This window comes from Sarcophilus harrisii, chromosome 4, assembly GCF_902635505.1.
Source record: "Sarcophilus harrisii chromosome 4, mSarHar1.11, whole genome shotgun sequence".
Taxonomy (NCBI): Eukaryota; Metazoa; Chordata; class Mammalia; order Dasyuromorphia; family Dasyuridae; genus Sarcophilus; species Sarcophilus harrisii.
Window position 1 is genome coordinate 204012191 of NC_045429.1, and position 20722 is coordinate 204032912.

Here is a 20722-nt window from a genome sequence, read left to right on the forward strand (position 1 = left end):
GTCATAATTATGTAAATTGATGGTACTGCTGGGACTTGATCCAAGGGCCAATTTGTAAGTGTATTATAGATCAGCAAAGGGATTAAAGAAATAGGCTGTTCTAGGAGGGAAAGAGTCCTATGAATCTCATTCAGTCAGGGAAGTTTTTGGTCAGTTTAAGAACTCCTTTGTCCATAAGTCAGCCAAATGCCTTATCCTGAGAGCTTTCTTCTCACTTGAACCCTGTCCTAGAAACTCCTGTAGAGCTTCATATCTCTCCCTCTCCCTCTCCCCCCTACTCCCCCCCATATATAGAGTTTTTCATGCGTGAAATTGATATATTAGTGTGGAAAATGTGAAATGTGTAGAAATTTAAACATTATTGTTTTTATTTGATGGCCAGCAATAGATTTAAGTAGTACATCTCAACACCAATAAGTAATTATTCATGATTGTTAAGCATACACTAAATCCTTATTAGTGAAACTTTTAATTGTTCTTTCTTTTTATAGACAGTTGATATCCTGTTTTTCACTTACACTAATCAGCATAATAGTTTGAACATTGTTTTAGAAGAATTTATATAGCTAGGAATCAAAGTGAAGAAATTGTAAAATAACTTGTCTCAAATTGAATTTAAAATTTTTTTTCATCATATATATGTATACATACATACATATATATATGTATGTATGTATGTATATAGACACATGTACATAAACTTTTTTAGCCATTATTGACAAATGATAACTCACTTTAAATACTGAGCCCAAAAGTTTTAAATTAATAAGAGAATGTGTTTATAACTTTGTGGAACCACCCTGACATTTTTAAACCAGAAGGAAACTTAATTATGTTGTTTTGGGGGTCTGAAAAAATTGGGGTTCATGGAATTTAGAACTCAAGATTCACTTTAGAGATCACAATGTAACTTTTCTATTTTGCATATAAAGAAATTGAAGTTCTGAGACGTTATGACTTGTCTTTTGAGACTCCTTTTACTGGATGGGTGAAAAGTTTAAAGAGCTTATGGATCTCTGACAGATTTGACATACAATGATGCCCCTGTGGAGAAATATATTTTTATTCAGAAGAAAGAATACTGTAGTACAATAAACTAAATTGTATCTTATTTCAGAAAATTCAAGCCTTACATTTTATCATCTTATTAAAATACTTATTGAATTTGTTTTACAGAGAATACAGACTGGCATTTTAAAAGCATTTAATAATCCAACTACTAAAACTGCAGATGAGGAAACTAGGAAAAAAATCAAAGGTATGTTCATTTTTCTACTGACAGATTTATATAATCTATAGCTTTAATTTGAAAACAATTCATTCCTCAGAATTTCTTTTTTTTTTTAATTTCCTTTTAAAATTATTGTAATGACTAAATCTCCATATTATCTGACTTGTGTTAGAATAGTGCCATCTGGTGTATGAATAGAATAACAGACTAATTTTTTTTAGTTCATTTTTTTGCTGAAAAATTTTTGAATTCTTAATGATTTTTTCTGAAATCTTTTGTTACACCTTTATAAACCCATAATATCATCACCTTCATATTTGAAATTTAATTGAGATGAATTTTACAAGTTTTGAGATAATTGTTCAAGTAATTTTAGATGCTAATTTATGAATCTTCTACTGTTGGTAATTTGGTTTTCTTTTTCTTTCTTTTTTTTTTCCCCTGAGGTAATTGGGGTAAGTTAAGTGACTTGCCCAGGATCACACAGCTAGGACGTGTTAAGTATCTGAGATCAGATTTGAACTCAGGTCCTCCTGACTTCAAGGCTGGTGCTCTATCCACTGTGCCATCTAGCTGCCCAGTTTGGTTGTTTTCCAAACATTTATCACTTCTTTAGTACTAATATATTTCCTAAATAAAATGACTTGTGTATATAAAAAGCAAGTGAATGTGATACTATCAAACTCAAATAGAAACGGATCCCTACAAATTGTGTATTCACTTAGAAAACCACAAATTAACATTATTGCTGTTGGTAGTTTTTAAAACTTTATTTTATTAATGTTTCTCAGTTATGTTTTAATATGGTTCAGAGTACATTGGAGAATGGGATCATTTTTTGTGGCCCTTGCATTTTAATGCCTAGCGGGTAAAAGAGAGGCTGTCCTCGTAATTGGAACTACCTGAATTCACATTTTTGGTTGCTGAACATACTATTTATATGTAATCTTTTCCATATCATTTAACCTCTCAATACCCCCAAAGAACTTTTTATAAGACTCAAAGTTAGAGGAAAATTTTTAATATGTATCATTGGAAAGAATCTGCATACCAGGATTCAGCTTATACTAATGAAATTGCAGATCCAAATCAAATCTCTATCAACTTGTATTTTTGTATATCTGTCTCTATATATCTGTTTCTCTTTGTCTCTAAAGTTACATGTATGTTTCTTTGTATGTCTGTCTACATAAAACATGTATATATGAGACATCCATTTTTAGATAAGTTTCTCATGTAGCACACATAAACTGTCTTCTTTATTCTAAGAGTTCTCAAAGAATTATCCTAAAAGTAAGTTTATTTTCGTGATATAATACTGTTTTAAAGGTTTATGTGAACTATGGAAGGCATGAGTCCTGGAAAAATAGAAACATAGGTAGAGAAATTTGCCTATAATAAATTTTTTTAATGTGTGGTGCCTAATAATATTTTATTTACTATTGTAATTGTACTTGAATATTTTACTGCTTAAACTGGAAAATAAATTCAGAAATTTGGGGAATAGTGAGTTAGATGTGGATAGTAAATAATGTGACATCATTTTCAGCAAATAAATTTAATTAAATATAGTTTGTAATCTTTTGTCTGTTGTAACTAACCCTCCAAAGGTTTAGGATTCTCTCATAATTGAGAGGAGAGAATAAATATGGGAGAAGAAAGTATATCATATGTATTTAGTATATAAAGTAAATATACTGTTCTGATTATATTTAAATGAAGTTATATGTTTCATTTTTATTATTAATGTTACATGTTTTCAAATTAAAAAAGCACTGTTTTTGCAGCATATGGAAGAGAGGGTGTGAAGATGAACTTCATAGATAGGATCTTTGTTGGTGAATTGACTAGCACAGTCATGTGTGAGGAATGTGAAAACGTAGGTATTTTGGAATGCAATTCAATATGGAATAATAGCTCACAATTACATAATGGTTTTATCATTGTTTTGTTTTAAAATATAACTTGGCAGAATGTATTAAAACAAGAATAACTTTATAATAATAGTTTAGTTTCTTCTAAAATGTGGTATTATCCACTCCTACGTCTTATCTTATTTTCTAGAGGATAAAAATCATTTTAAACCCATAGAAATACTTGCTTTTTCCTTACTGTTATATAACTTTATATGTTATTTTCATTTGATCCTCACAAACCTATAAGGGTAGGGAAAGGAAATACTATTAACTTATTTGTTGAATTGGAGTGGGGAGAATATTTCATGAAGATAGATCTGGTACTATTGTAATAACCTAAAATAAAATATTAATTTAAAATAGTAATATTAATATAAAACATTAATTTTAAAGTATAATGTATTGATGTCCTTCCATTGAAGTATAAAATTCTATTAACCTGTAATAAGCACTTGTTACTGACATAAAAAATTGTTTATTATTTCAATCCACCTTAACTGATTTTTTTTTTCCATTGAATTCCATCACTTGGATTTGGTATGCATTTTTATTTCAAATATCTTATTTAGTTTTTCATCTGGGGAAATTTTTATTAAATCATCTCATAATTTTCCTAGTGCTTGCCAATTCTTATTTTAATATCTAGATCTATTTTATTGTTATTGTGTAACTTTGAAAAATTAGAGGTTTGAATTGGTATGGATTTATAGTGGCAGAATAGGCCAAAAATGCTGGCATATTTTCCAATGTGTTTTCTCTCTACCTACTTCTTAAAAGGTATTATATTTTTTATCCTGTGATATTCTGTCACAGTTAGGTCTAATGTGTTATTATGGTATCATTCTAAATTTTTAGTATATATTTTATGAATATTCTTGAAAGAAAAAGCAAATTGTCTGAAGTAAATTTTTTTTGGCTATATTTTCTTTGATTCCAAATACATTTCTCTTTGCTACAATTTTAATCAAGGGCATTTTGAATTTTCCCACATAATCAATTTTATTAAATGTTATTTCCTTTGAAATAGCTTTAGATATCATTAAAACTTTATGGTGCCATACATTTTAAACTCTTTGCATCATTTGGAAAAGTTTTTCTGTTATGTTTCTGATCTAGCATTCTGAACATATAAAGATAATTTTTTTTTTATTTTAATTCATTTCAAATGAATGACATAATTTTAAGTTAAATTTCTTTAAACCTCATAGTAACTGCTAAGTAATTTTACCATATTTATACTTTGTTTAGTCTTCTCTTGCTTTTCTTTTCTCAAAGATCTCAGCCATGAAAGAGCCTTTCATTGATCTTTCACTTCCTATAATAGAAGAAAGGGTAAGAAAAAAGAAAATTATTAGATTTCCTAAGTAACATTTTGTTATTGAATTGCCTAACGGAAATAATAGTAAAATGGAAGGTATTTTTAAAAAAAACTTTAATGTCTAATAGCTAAGGATTTTTTTTTAAAAAACCACTATGCTTGTTATTTAAATGATTGGAGTTGGTGTGTAAGAAAAGGGATAATTTTGTTTCAAGTTAGTATAAGAAGAAAATGAGTATTTTAAAAAGTTATTTGCTATAGAATTTGTTTATATGTGGATCTACATAGGTGTCAAAACCTGTTCCATTGGGGAGAACGAATAAATGTAAGAGTTTACAAGAGGCAGACCTAGATCAGTACAACTGTACTACTGCTACTACAATGAATAATCATCTAAAAAGTACTAGGAAACACTCCTTAACTAAAGATAAGGTAAGCTGAGGTTATGTGCATTTAATATGTAGATTTTTATTGTTCACTTAAAATCTACCTGAATTAAGGTATTTTAGAGGAAGTTATTTTTATTAATTTTGCTAAGCATGCATATTATTGGATTTTTATCTAGTCATAATTTCATGGTACTAACTCTTCAGGGCTGGAGGAGGGATCCACAGCATTCTCCTTCATTCCAGCTCACTCATAACAATAAGGCACTTGGTGCTGTGCAGGTTTCAGGAAGGCCTGGTTGACTCTAAGCAAGACCCTTAGCTTCTCAGTCCCCTCAAGCATCTCTTTAAGATGAGCAATTACTAATGAGTTTGTATTGTTGGAATATTTTTGAAGATCGCGGAGTTCCCTATACTGATGAAATCTTAGATCCTCTCCCTCCCCACATCTCTTTAATGTAACATGCATGGACTTCAAAGTTATCTTTTTTCTTAAAAAGACAAAAACAAAAAACCAACCCTTATTGACCTCTTATTGAAATTGTCATTGATATCTTTATAGTATGTGAAATATAGTAGTTAAAATGTTAATTATAGGAAAGTTCTGTATATTTAGATATGCTTAACAGTTACTCCATATAGATTAATAATTTGATAACTAGTGCTACTTCTTAGCCCTCCAAGTTTTATTCATGATTTAATTATAGGTGATATGGTGTTAGCTAAAAGAGGCAGCACTATTTAGTTGTAGAGGGCCACAGATAGTGGTTAAAATCAGTATTTTGTATTTATACGTGTTATCTTTGTGATGTTGATCAGCTGATTATTGTTAATTTGCCTGATATTGTAAAAACTTTCATTTGTGTGTATGTATACACACACACACATATACATACACATTTTAAAATATATCTAACTTCAGAGTATTTCCAATTAAAGTACAAAGTTAACACATTTAATTAAAGTTCATGTAAATAGAAAAAAGATTCTTTTTCATAAATTTCCTCCAATATAATAATTTACTGGGAGGCAGTATCCTACGGCAGAAATAGTACTGGTTCTAGAGTCAGGATTGATAGTCAGACACTGCCTTTTTTGTTTGCTACTATTACTGACCTCAGGATAATTCACTTAACTACCCTGGACTTCAGTTTCTTCACATGCAAAATGAGGGAATAGAGTTGGACCATGTGATCTATGAAGTCACTTCTAGCACTTGATCTATGACTGTATAATAGAAAAACAAGTAAAGTAACATAAAGAGAGCATTCTCAATTAAATCAGCAAAGATAAACCACAATTCTAATAAAACCTCACAGAGTTTAAAAATAAGGGGAAAAAATTAATTTCTAAACGATTACCTCTTAACCCAAAGCTTTTAAGAAAATTGACTACAACTTAAGTAGGAGTGAAGAAGTCAAACAAAGAAGAACTCTGCAAATATAAGTAATCAGCGGAAAAATCTTTCTTATAGAATTTCCTAGAAACTCAGAAATCTGATTAAATTACATCATCCCATAAGAATTTTGGTTTTGGTTTTTTTGACTGTGGCTTACTGACTTAATTAAGTTTTTACTGCATGTCTTCTGTATGAGGGATTATGTTCTGAACCTTAGTGCCTCTCTATTATTGTAGAAGATGATAATAAAAAGAAGTGGCCTAGTGGATACACTGCTTATCATATCCACTTCTGACACATACTTTCTTTTCTGTGTTTCCGGGCAAGGTCCTTGATTTCTTTATGCCACAGATAATTCTCTTAATACACTTTTAGTTGTAGATCAGTTGTTATTTTGTATTGGTAGAGTAAGTTTCCTCACTAGGAATTTACTACACTAATGAAATCACATTTTTACCTTTTAGTCTACTTGATAATCTGTAATTACCTGTGAAATCTCTGGCAGAATTATAAACTATCAATATTTAAAGGGATATTAATTTCAAATTAAATCATTTAAATATGCCTCATTATTTTAATTGACCAATAACTATTTCTTCTGTCTTTAACAAATTATATAATTCTGGTAAGAAAGAATATTTATTTTTGTTATCTCTAGACTGATAGTTGATGATACTTTCTCTGTAATGCCTAAAAAAAAATCCACCTAATAATAGGAAAGAATTAAATTTCTTGTTGTCTTTTATTCATTTTTTTGTTAACTTCATAGATTTCAAATACTTGTTGATATCAGACTTCTTATTTAATTACTTGGCAAGAATTTTTTCCTAGCAACTTAAAAAAATTAATAAACAGGACAAATATTTTTCATGGTTAGATTTTTTTTTCCAGAGTTTTTTTTTTTTTAACCTCCTAAATTTCACTACAGCTTTTTCTTTTAAAATCCTATGAAATCTAATATGAAAAATGACAAAGAAGCATCACTAAAGAAATACATAAGAATAAATGAAGCTAAGCTAGAAATGTAAATGTATAAAGAAGGAAGGAGAGAGGGTAAGGGAGGAAAAAAAGCAAGTGGAAAGGTAATTGAAAGAAAGGAAGAAGTACTTCCAGGATAAGAAATAAATGCAAAAATAGCAAAGGAATACCATTTAAATGCACATTTTTTAAATTGGAAAATGGTGTAAGGCAAAAAATTATTAATACAGAATAAGAGATAGAGAAATAAACATTGAGGCCTACATTAAACATTTATCACAATTGTGGTTTCTTCCCATTCACTTTCCCCCTTTTTTATGGAGAAAAAAAAAAATCCTTATCATCAGTTTATTATTATTGTTTAGTGTACTGAAAACTCTTTCTAGATGTATTTATTAACTAGAATGCATAAATATTAAAAGGAAGTGCATAATTATGAGTACAACATTATAGAGGAAAAAGTACTATACTGAAATATCCAAATTAGAATGATATATTCAGTTTGTAGATTTTCTTCATCCTTTCGTTGTGAAATTTTTTGTTTGTTTTTTTATATGTCACAATGCATAGTCATAGATTAGATCTGGGGAAAAAAAAAGGAGAAAAAGTCACTGAAATGGGTAAAGCCTTTGGTTAAATACATTTTGAATTTTGAGGTAGATTTTGCTTCTTCTATTCCTGTCACTCACTGCTACAATAAACAAAATTGTTTTTCATATTCTGGGCCACATTAGTAATTCATTAGCAAAACTTGAAACATACAGATTTCTCTCTGAATTCTGTCAGGTAGTCAGCAAGATTTGTGATGTTCTTTTTTTCACTTTTGGATTGGAACTAAATTGTTTTATATCACATTTTGCTGACTTATGCTTGGTAAGTTCATATATATCTTAAAATGATAATATTGAGCTTCTAAAAAATCAGGGAATTCAAATTTAGAAATTTCAGTTGCTGCAAATGGTATTTGTTGGAGAATACTAAGATGTTAGCAGATAATTTTAGAAAGTTTAACTAGTACTGGAACCTAATTTTTAAGTCCATTTTTTCCTTTCTCTCTCTGAAAACATCATATCAATTTTTAGAATCAGCTAAATTATGAAAGAAGACTTGTAAGAAAATCATCATCTGGGGAAGAAGAGAAAATTCCTGTTATCATGCATCAGAAAAATGGAAACCTTGAAATAAATGGGAATTCTTCAATTTTGTCCATAGGAGACACAAGTAGGGTGTCTGAGACTACAGCAAATGCAAGTCAGACTGATGGAAGTGAGAAAGAAGTCAGCCATTCAGAAAGCAGTGTTGATGCTGACAGTGAGGCTTCAGAATGTGAAAGTACTTCAAAACAAACCATTTCTGTTAGACCCAATAGTTTATCTTTTTTGCATGAAGGTATACCTACCCATTCATCAATAGTCCCTGAACTTCCATTTGCAGTTGCCAATGAGAGTGGTAAGGAAATGATCACTGAAGCCATTGCCAAACTCAGCTTAACTGACTCTGTAACTAGAGGTACAGAACTTAACAATGAGCATCAGCCATTAAATTTTTCAAGTAATTCATTATGTTCAGTGGAGAAGTATACATTATCCCATGGTCCCCAGAATGCTTTCCAAACCCTTTCTCAGAGCTATACACCTTCTTCCAAAGAATGTTCAATTCAGTCCTGTCTCTACCAGTTTACATCTGTGGAATTACTAATGGGAAACAACAAGCTTTTATGTGAGAATTGTACCGAAAAGAAACAGATGTACCAAAAGAAAATCAATTCTACAGGTAAACTCTTGATCTAATTATTTCTTAACGTTATTGTCTCCTCCCTGTACTAGATGATAAACTCCTTGAAGGAAAAAACAACATCGTTATTTTTTTTTACATTTATCACGCCTTCACTCTATAATTAGCAGTTGTTAATAATTTTTGAAACAAATTAACTGAATTACTTTCATCAAAGAGAATGAACCTGAAGACTTGTATTCCGAGTCAGAAAATATAGTATATATTAAAAGATAAGAATCTGTATATACAGTAGAGTTAGCTGTCTACTTTTGGGAAGATATTTATAGGGAAATATATAAATGATCACCTTAAGGTGCCTACCAAATCTTATTAAGATAATAGATATAATGAATGGAAAGAGCCCTATATTCGAAATTCGAACACGCAGGTTTAAATCCTGGCTTTGCTTCTTGTTGACAAGCAATTTTTTGTCTTTGGGTGTCATTGTTCTCATTTGCAAAATGAAGATTTGGGACTAGATGACATTCCATTTCTAGATTCTGTGACCCTTTTAATATATAAACCAACATAAGAAAACTTTAAATCCATAAATCACAACAAATCTGAAAAGTACAAGTCAAATTAAGTAATAACCAAATATTTTAGTGAACACCAAAAAAAATTAAATAAGAATTTGAAAATTAAGAATATGCATTATATTTTCATCACTGAGTAAGGAAACTGTTCTGATTCTAATTAACTGGCACTTATATTTTAAAATATAAATATCTTTCTAAATTTTGTGATTGGATTTTCTGATTGGATCAGTTTACCAAAAATTTGGAGATGCCTCATGCAAATGATAGTGCATTATTGATAAGAGGATTAGGTGACTGCAAAATAGGATAACTGGAATTGGCCGTTCTTCTAATAAATCTCTTACGAGGTTAGTTAACGTGAATCAGTCTGTGAAGAATCTAAGAACTCTTGTCTCGGTTGCTTAAAAAATAAATTTATAAACGTGGATTATTAAGTAGCAGGTCCCAGGGTGTACAGCTGTTCTATTGAAGTGCAGGCTAAAATGTACATTGCAATTACTAGTATAACATCATCCTCTAAACACATTAAACAATCCCTTTTAAACACATTTGTGTTTGTATAACCTGAACACAAAAATCAATTTCCACTACAATTTCTTTATGATTTTTCTGTTGATAAACCTTGGGCTCTGTCCAGCCATTTTGAAAGAGATGGGTCTTCTGTAGTACAGATTTTATTAACTATTTACTGTGTAAAAGGAATCTCAAAAAGGAATGTTTTCAGTTCACAATTTTATTTATTTTATCTTCAAATTATTTTCCTATTGTATGTAAAAACTTTTAACATTTTTTTTTTAAATTTGAGTTCTAAATTTTCTTTCTCCCTCCCTTCCCTCTCCCACAAGGAGAAAGCAAGCAATTTGGTATAGATTATATATGTGTAGTCATGCCATTTCCACATTAATCATGTTATAAAAGAAAACAGATTCAAATTAAAGAAAAATTTTTTATAAAGTATCCTTTGATCTACATTTAGACTTCATCAGATCTTTCTCTAGAAGTGGATAGCATTTTTCGTCATTGAGTCTTTTGAAATTGTCTTGCATCATTGTATTGAAGAGACTAGCTGAATCATTATTCATGGTTGGTTATATAATATTGCTTTTACTGTATACAATTCTCTGCTGTTTCTGCTCACTTCCATTTTGCATCAGTTCATGTAAGTCTTTACAAATTTTTCTGAAAGCAAGAGTTCTTAATATTTTTTATTTATTAAGTAACAAATATGTGCCAGATATTTTGCTGTGTTAAAATATACAGTATTTTCAAGCCAGAGAATTTTGTGTTGCATAACATTAACATTTAGATAGTTTGAGATAAATCAAGCAGTATATATTATAGTTGCATGTTCAAGGTCTCCAGTGGACATAAGAGATCACAATCTTTTTAAGTATTGGTAAGAATACACAAATATCTTGGTGTAGTTCTAAGCTGTACTAGATCAGTGGTTGGCAAACTGTGGCCTAAGAACCACATCCAACGTTACTTATTTTTGTAGGCCTTTTGAGTTAAGAATGTGTAGGCCTATGAGTTAAGAATGTAACAATGAAATGAAACTTTGTTTTTCAAAATAAGGGTATTTTAAACATTTAAACAAAGCCCTTACATTATAGTTTGTTGATCCTGGTACTAGATGTTTGAACCTTGCACCAGGGTCCTTTGATCTTTATACTTGGTCTCTGTTTTCCAGGGAGGTAGTAGTTTTGGACCTTAAGACTGTAGCCATAGTTAAATTTTTACTGATCTTTTTTGGGTACTAGAATGAACTGATATTGATTAGAGTTTTGTATAGATGTATTTAGTTTCATATTGAATAGCACAAAAGGTGGAATTTTCAGGAGACGGTGGAGTTCAGGTAAGAAATATTACATTTCTGAAAATGTGTTAAACAATGAGTGATATTTTTGCTATTTAAAGATAAAATTAAATATTGCTTTGTTTTAAGAGAAATTAAAAGTGAAATTTATAAAATGTTCTGTGAATAGTTTTCATACCATGAGTCAGAGTGAAACAGTTGGATATTTGTAGAACTTGATTTTAAGCGTTTCTTGCTGATGTTACTTAATTCTTCTCTTGTGTTTGTATTTTTCTAATTTTTTTTATGTATTTTATTTTGTTAACATTCATTTCAGAAGGAACAATACTCCCATATTTCCTTCCCATAAAAAAGTTAAACAAAGTTATCTAATAGAGCAGTTTTTATTGATAACACTTTCTGTTCTTAGAGTTCATCATTTCTTATTTTTTATAATAGCATTTTATCTTCAAAATACATTTCAGCATTCCCCCTTGCAAAACCTTGTGTTCCAAATTTTTCTCCTTCCCTTTTCCCCATCTCTCTTCCCTAGACAGCAAACAATCCAAGTATGTTTAACATGTGCAGTTGTTTTATACTCATTTCCACAATTATCATACTGCACAAGCAAAATCAAATCAAAAAGGGAAATAAATGAGGAAGAAAAATAAAAAGCAAGAGAACAAGAAAAAAGGTGAAAATATTATGTTATGACCTACATTCAGTCCCTCCAGTACTCTTTCTAGATGTGAATTGTATTCTCTATCACAAATCCATTGGAATTGGCCTGAATCACCTTATTGTTGAAAGGAACCACATCTATCAGAGTTGATCATCATGAGTTCATCATTTCTTAAAAAAAAGTATTTTAATCTCAGTTAATCTGGGACTAAGACAGGCTGTTGTATTTCACCTGTATTCTGTTGTCTTTTATTGTTTTCTTAATTTACCTTTTGTTCATTATGAATTTTACTCTTTTGGTTCGTAACACTTGTATCTTTCCAGTTCCCATTTAAAATTTTTGTTAATGTAACATACTATACAACCAGTGCAGTAGTAATTATGTTATATAGTTTGATGTAATTTTACTTTAAATATGTTTCAAAAATTGTATGTCATGCAGAAAAGAAGCCAGAAGGTGTATATACCAATGCAAGGAAACAGTTGCTCATTTCTGCTGTTCCAGCCATTCTTATTCTCCATCTTAAAAGATTTCATCAGGTAAAAGTACACATCAATGTAATTAATTCCACTACAGATAGAAAAATTAAACTGAAAAATAGCTTATGGTCATAATCTAAACTTTGTAAAATCCACAAAACATTTTGTACCTTTCTTACTGCTCTTTGATAGTGGTATTTCTCTTGCATGTCCTACAGATTATAAATTTCATGAAGGCAGATCATTATTCTCTCCCCATGTCTAGCACAGTACTTTGAAAAAAAAAATTTCAATTGAATGAATGAAATAGTGAATTTTTAAGTGGAACCTCAAATCCCATGTGTTACTGCTAGAGATTCTGCAATAAAATCATATACTTGCATGACAAAAAAAAAAAATAATAATCTTTTTATAATAGAAAATTGCTTTAAAATATCTTTAAATAAACCTTTCCAGTAAAAATATTTTACATTTTAAATTTCACATGTAAATGCCTCTCTCTCTCTTTCCCCCACATACCTGAAGCCCAGACCAAAAAAATTGAAGTTCGCTCTAATTAGGAGAAATGGTTAACAGGAAGAACTGAAGACAAAACCTGTTTTTGAAAACATAAATCAGAAATAAAGACTACATCTGTCTTGAACTCTTGTTATAATTTAGTGCTTTTCCCATTAAAAAAACAGCAAAAGTTAGAGACAAATTTGGAGGTCCCAATATAGTTTTTCCCCCTTTGGCCATCCCATGGAAGCCTAATATCAAAATAAGAGATAGAGACCATTAAATAGATGCATCCTTATTTCTTTCAAATCTTGATTATACTAGACACATAACTTCCTTATTCTTGGCACTTTATTGAGAATTTTTTTTTTCTCTATTTATAATAAGACATTAAATAGAGAATTGTACAGTTGAAGAGGGGCTTAATCATCCTGTGAAGTATCTCAGCTATTTTACAGAAGAAATTTAGTTGTTTACAAATTTGGCCAAGGTCACACAAGTAAACTAGAACCCTGGGTCTTCTGATTAAAATTCCAGTGTTCTTTTTACTATGTAATAATATGGATTTAAAATTTTTTCTTTAAATTTTATTTTTAAAGTGACAAAATCACATGCTTATTCATATTCATTTTTTTAAAAACTCACTAATCTGTATAAATATCTTTGCAGTAGCATCTTCAAGTATAGATATTAAGTTAATCAGATGCCAGTTCTAGAATGTTTTATAAGTTCACCTTACCTTTTTTACTTTTCTGTTTTTTGCTCTGGCCTCTAATTTCATTATAGGGGACCTCCCAATGGGGAAACTCCCTATGCTAATGAATAACAACTGCACAACTTATAGTCTTGAGTGTTGCCTAGGAAACTTAAGATATTCAAGATTTATTCAGGATCACTGAGCCATTTATCAAGAGTTGTAACTGAAATCTATCTTTCAGACATAAAGATTGGGCCTTTATCCACCTCTCCATCTTGCCTTTCTACATTTTTTGCATTCTGTAGGAAATGAGTTTTGTATAATTTTACTTTTTTTCACTTTTTGGATTTTATGTAAAAGTACTGTGATTAAGGTCAGTGACAAGCTTTTATTAAGCCTTACTACATGCCATTGTTCCTAGTTAGGGAAATACAATCCATGCCCTCAAGGAGCTTTCATACTAATGGGGATGAACATATAAAAGGCAGGGGCTGTAGCGTGAGTTGCCAATGTAGGGCAATAAAGATGACAGATTCAAAACAGTGGAAGAACAATGAATTGGGCCTGGCCTGACCTATCTCCAGAATGGTAGCTCTAGAAGGAACCTCAGCAGTAGGAGGAGGGGCCAGCCTGGCAGAGGGATAGTCCCAGGTGCGATCCCAGATACTAAGAGAAGTTGTAGGATAAAAAGCAGTTGAGTTAAGGCTGCAAATCTGCAAAATCTCATTCTATAGACTTCAACATTTTTTATACTTTTTTTTTTTGAAGGCTGGTTTGAGTCTCCGAAAAGTCAACAGACATGTGGATTTCCCACTTGTGCTAGATTTAGCACCTTTTTGTTCTGTTACCTGCAAGGTATAGTATATAAAATGAACTATTTTCTTTTATGATAATAGCTGTCAAGTATACTCTGTACACTGTGTTTGTACACTTTTTTAAAAAGGTGTATTAAACCCCTGAAGCAAATACATAACTACTTAATTAAATCAACATATCAATAATATTGTTTTCTATCCTCCCATCTTTATCTTTGAGTAATTATTATTCATGACATAAATATTCACAGCATCTCCAAAAGTAAAAGACACTGGTGAAGGTCCACAGGTCCACAAAGAATCAAGCCACCCAATTATTGTTAAAACAAGGTTTTAATCTTCTTTCCTTTGTATCACATGATGACTATAAAACCTTCAGGATTATAAGTAAAGCCACAGAGAAGTTCATATTAAGCAATGAACTTAAATTTAATGATCCTATCCCCAAAATTGGTTTACATAGCATTGACACTTGGGTCTAATCTTGGTACAATTCTTTGTATATCCTAAAAGGACAAGCTGTTAGATAATAAATAAATTAGGATTTTCCATATTATATATTTCTTGCCAGTTTTGTTAAAGGAGTAGATTTAGTCCCTGTTTTACATAAATTCTACAATAGTCAAATTTTATTATATATTTAGTGACTTATTAGGAATTTAATCATCCTTTAGAACTTTCTTCAGCATCCTTTACTACTACAAAATACTAATTTGGATTTTTTTTGTTGTTGTTTCTTTGAATAAAAGAATGTAACCAGTGGGGAGAGAGTTCTCTATGGTCTTTATGGAATAGTGGAACATAGTGGCTCAATGAGAGGAGGCCATTATACAGCTTTTGTGAAAGTCAGAACTTCCAAGAAATCACTGGACCATGTTGTTGGAAATAAAAATATCCACGGTATGCTATAATTACTTGCTTCTTCTATCCATCAGATGTTAAAATTACTGCTTCATATGTATATCAAATAAATTGAAATCTAATTTCTTCCCTTTACTACTAAGTAAAAATACTCCTTTAAATGGGAAAATTTGTAGCTAGATAATAGTCTTTGTTAAAAATAATGGACAGTGTCCTTCTACTTAAATATCCTTGGTAATTAAAGGTATATTTCTTGGATTGAAATAATGCTGGACTTGATGACACAAATCTTTTTTAAGAGTGTATAATATGTCTACCTTATTACACAGATAACCATCTTATTACAGTTACCATAATGTCTTGAAAAAGTACAACTTTGGAAGATGCCATACCTAGGAAGGAACTTGTTTATATATAGAAATAAATAGAGATAGGTGGTGGTGGTGGTGCACAGAGTTCTTATTTAATTATGTTATAGTAATCAAAATATATTAATCATCTTTGGTATGAATGAAAAAAGATAAATGTTAGGAAAAGTTTCTTGACTCAGTAAGAGAAATTGTAGCATCACCTGTTAGAAATTTTAAGAAAGAAAAGAGAGACTCCTATTTCAATAATAGTCTAAGCATGAATGTAGCTCAAAGTAAAGGGATATCTCTATGCTAATGGTTTTAGAATATAACCTGTTGGATTAGGAACAAAAGTATCTCAAATTATTATATCCCAAAAACATTATGTCATACTGTGAGTTCAAGATTCCTATTTTTGTCAACTTTGAATTTTAAAAACTTTAGTAAATGTGTAAAATAATACCTGGTTGTCATTTTTAGAAGACAGTAGTTTATATACAAGAATTTATTCCTTACAATAGTGGATTCCTATTGTAAACTTTACAGTTGTTTTTTTTTTAATTATTATAAACAAGAAGATATTAGAGTAGAGGTCAAATACTGGTCATTTAAAATGTTGAATGCAACTTAAAATCATGTGTTTTTCTTAATGTTTTGTGGTTTTTATTGAAACTATCAAAATAATATTCTCTTCCTTTTCTCCTATATATGTATTATTAAAAAAAAAATCTTTGTAGATATCTTAGTCCAAAATTTGAATTGTTCTTTGAGCTGACAGAAAAAAAAAGAATTTAAATGTTTTAAATATTATTTATTTTTGTATTATAGGTTTAAAAGAAACAACGGGAGCATCAACAGGACAGTGGGTGCATGTTAGTGATACTCATGTGCAAATGGTTCCAGAATCCAGAGCACTTAATGCACAGGCGTACCTTCTTTTTTATGAAAGGATATTATAGTGATCATTGTTCATAATTGTTTAAAAAAAAAAAGTTAATGATTATTTAGACCACATTTATTTAAATGCTGCAGGGGTAAACTGAATATGTAGTGTATTTTTATTATGTTTTTTCTTTCATATAATTTATTGCATCCCTTAGATAGACCTGAACTTCTAAAAAGTTTGCCATTTATTCCCTTTTAAAACAAGTTTTTTTTTTTCCCCTCAAAACTTTATTGTTCCAATTCCTTAAATCAAATCCATAATAGCTGCTTTTTCTAAAGTTATGTTAAAAAAAAAAAATCAATTATCCTTGGTACCTGCAGCCCTTGAGTTCTTGGATAGTATAATTTAATGATACTAGAATTTGTTTCATTATTACATAGATTTAGATTTTTTGAAATTACTATATCCTATAACACAACTACTAACAGTAAAATCTAACAAACATAACATGAAGTTTAGATGCCTTCATTTTTGCCAAATCTTGTATATGGTTTCAACTTTTTTTTAGTAGTAGGTTTATTAACAAGTACTTGGCTTACTGCTTTGATTTTTTTGAGAACTAAAAGTATAGAAAAAAAATTTGTCCAAGTTTATGTTCTCAGCCAACATGTGATAGATTTTGAAGAATATCCTATACTTGGATCACCAAGCAAAATTTTATATGTCATCAACTTGTAATGGATTCCCAGTGGATAGTTGTCAATTCATTTAGTACCACAGGAAAATTGCTAGGTTACATTTTAAAGTTATCAAAATTGTATTCTTTATAGTATTCTCTACAAAAATTTTGTAGTCTTATATTTTAATAAATATTGACTTAGGCTTTTAGCAAGAGGAGTTATGAGATCATAATTCCTTTCTTTACTCAGTATATCATATACATTCAAGTTGGGCTAACTTTAATTTAATTAAATTTAATGTTAGCTTTTCTGATTGTTTCTTATATACAAGTATTTTGGGAATAGTTTTTTCTTTGACCTTGTGACTACTGGGAAGTACTGCATTTTTTCTTCTTTTTTATAAATGCAAATAATAGCTATGTCAAAAAGAAAATATAAGTAAAACTAAATCTATTTATTGTATCCTTGACCTGAAAAGTATTAAAATTACTTCTCAGGGTTAGTTTTTTTTTTTTTTTTTTTTTTTTTAAGGTATTCAGGATACTTTTTTTTTTTTTTTAACCAACCACAGGAATGCTGTACACAATTTTCTTTATTACAAATGAGCCCATAATCGTCATTTAATTATAAAAATTTGATTTCACTCTTACTTTTAAAAATTCAATAACTAGAAGGCATTAATTTCCAATAAAATGATTTGTCACCAAAAAAAACATTCATATAGCACCTGACAAGTCAAAATTTTACTTTGCCTAATAATAGAAGTAAGTTAAGGTAGTGTTTTCTTTTAAATTCCCTTTGCTGTACACAGCCATTTTAATGGTATGTCATTGATGCCAATTATATAAGATTAGAGTACCCTAATCAAATACATAAGGAATTAATAGCTGTCACTATCCAGATAATCTGTTAAATGTTCATCTTCTAAAACATTTCTCTTTATGAGAAGAAAGGTAGGAAATATTGAGAAAAATATGAGTTAAAAAGTTATAGTTGTGAATTGGGCTGCTACCTCTTTAGACCATGACTCTGACAAAGAAATATGAAATAGACCTTTTAGTAACTTACTGACTGCTAAAGTTATGGTTAATTTTTAAGCTTTTGATAGAATCCAAGATATAGGGCTTGAATAGTACAGACTTTTAACAATTTGTTTTTTCTTATAAAGCATTAACATTTACATTTCAATTGCATCTTTATGTTCTGAATTTTTAGTCATTTGAGAGGTAGATATACACATGTAATATTTGGTTGGGGGATGGGAGAGAAGGCTGCATGCATAATCTGGAAAAGCTAAGTTTTTTTTAATTATCAAAATTATGATCCAGTAAAATACATCCTAATACAAGGAGATACTAAGAAAGTGTAGTGGGTTTATTTAGTTTAATTATTAGTATGTTATCTATTTGCTGACATAGCTTTCTTTTTGATGATGCTAAGTATCAATTATCTCTATTTCTAAACCTACCAGACCATTACTAGCAATTGCACATTTCTCAAGAGATAAGTAACTATAGAATTTCTGTTGAAAAGTTATTTCCTACTATGTTAGGTTGAATTTTTTAAAGAAAACCAGAGGCAACCTTTCTTACTTTATATCTATTCACTTATACAAATGAAGCCCAAGATAGTAATGGATTATCTCAGCAAGGTCAAAAGCTTAAAGAAATGAAGAATTCTTCCCAGCCAGATGAAGCAAAGTAAGTACAGAGAATAAAAAATTTCCAGCTCCTACTTAGTATTAGTGATTAATTCATCAAATTCATCGTTCAAGCATTGATTTGATTACTATTGCATACATTTTATAATCATAGAATTTTAGAGCTAAAAGAGGCTTTAATGATTTGATCCATGGGTTGCCAAGGCCATCATAGATATTTACTTTTATGCAGCTTTTAGTGTTTTGACTCATTAATAGGCAAAAGCTTTAATTATTAGGAATAATGAATTACTGAACTTAAGAACTTTTATATTCCATAGCCCTTGAGGGGAGAGATTGTGGAATCATAGTGTCCCAAAAGGAGGGGTTACTCTAAGGAGCTACTCTCAGTCAGGCTCTCATTCAACATAGGAATGGAATGGGTAGGATTTGTTTTTGGCTTGACACTATCTGTAATTCCTCCTGTCTTATACCTCATTCCCTCAGAGCCAGGTGATCTCTGCCTTTGACAGCTACTTTAAGAAATTTGTACATATATGCTAATGGGAAGAAGTTTTAGGAGTTCTCCAGTGCCCATCTTCCATTTAAAAATGTGTAAATTGAACATGAAGTTGGTGTAAAATCTTTGACATCAAATATTTTTAAAAAGTTATTTTCTAAAAATAAAAAAGGGTCTTTTCCCTTAAAAGGGTATTGATCCCTGATGTAGTCCAGTCTACTTAACTTTACAGACAAAAAAAAAAGAGAGAGAGAGAGAGACAGAGATGAGAAATTAACTGATTTTAATTGATTTGTTCTGGGTTACTTTTATAGTGGGAGAGCTGGAACCAGGACCTAATTCTCATGACTTGAATTCCCTGTGATCCTTTCTACTCAACCCTGCTGCATATTTACCCATGTATTCTGGGTTTGACATTTTACCTCAATATTCTGAAAACTGAACTAGTTTTTTTTATAGTTGACTTAGCAGATATTTTAGTATGCAAAAGCCTGAGTGGGTTTTATTTATTATTCCAGAAATAACATGGAATAGCAGTTCACTTTTAATTTTCTTAACTTTTAACTGATTATGAAGTCTTTAGTCTGTGTAACCTTGAGTTTAGGAACTTTCTTTTCTTATTATGCAGTGTCCAGAATATTCATCTTCTGAATAGAAAAGATCTTATTTTATTAAGAATATAATATGCTGGTAATGGCTTTTATACAGAGAAAGCATGTATTTATTCTATTTATCATAAATAGTACATTTTTAAATGTAATTTTTCTTTTAAATTTTGCCAAAGTTTATTCCATGCGGTCTTAGCAATTAAAAGATATTTACCTTCAAGGATACTTAAGTAAAAGTGGAAGGACATTATGATAAGGACATCCCTTCCTGTACCTCCCCCCCCTTCCAAAAGGCAGGACAAGTAATTGGAAATTTTAGAGATACTTGACTCACCTGCCATAGTCCAGAATTCTGCCCTTAGCTGAATGAAAGCCTCAGTAACTGGGGTTAAAAATTAGTTTATAATATATGCTTGACTGTGCTTTTATCACCCTAACCTAATTTTTTTTAGTATTTCAGTGGTAAAATTATGACAGTATCAATTACATATATTTGCTAGAAAAAAACAGTATTGCTTACTGTATTCAAGATTTTACCATTTTAAAATAAAACTTAAAAGATATTTTCTTCAGACATTATTTTTTTAGATGACCAGAAACAGGTGTGAGTTAGAAGATGGATTGTGATAAACCATACACACAAAGGATAAGTTTTCTGTGAATTTGGAT

At 30.1% G+C, this 20722-nt stretch overlaps 1 protein-coding gene across 3 annotated transcripts in view; it reads left to right on the top strand.

Moving 5' to 3' along the window:
- USP45 (ubiquitin specific peptidase 45) overlaps window positions 1-17113 on the top strand; it is a 73811-nt gene extending 56698 nt beyond the window's left edge. For all 3 annotated transcript variants that reach the window (XM_031964487.1, XM_031964488.1, XM_003769311.4), the window contains exons 10-18: window positions 1177-1258; window positions 3019-3110; window positions 4423-4479; window positions 4754-4897; window positions 8311-9001; window positions 12462-12559; window positions 14463-14549; window positions 15259-15409; window positions 16549-17113. In XM_031964487.1, coding sequence (XP_031820347.1) covers window positions 1177-1258; window positions 3019-3110; window positions 4423-4479; window positions 4754-4897; window positions 8311-9001; window positions 12462-12559; window positions 14463-14549; window positions 15259-15409; window positions 16549-16679 — 1533 coding nt within the window. In that variant the 3' untranslated portion in view covers window positions 16680-17113. The remainder of the gene's footprint in view (window positions 1-1176; window positions 1259-3018; window positions 3111-4422; window positions 4480-4753; window positions 4898-8310; window positions 9002-12461; window positions 12560-14462; window positions 14550-15258; window positions 15410-16548) is intronic.
- Window positions 17114-20722: the final 3609 nt, after the last annotated feature.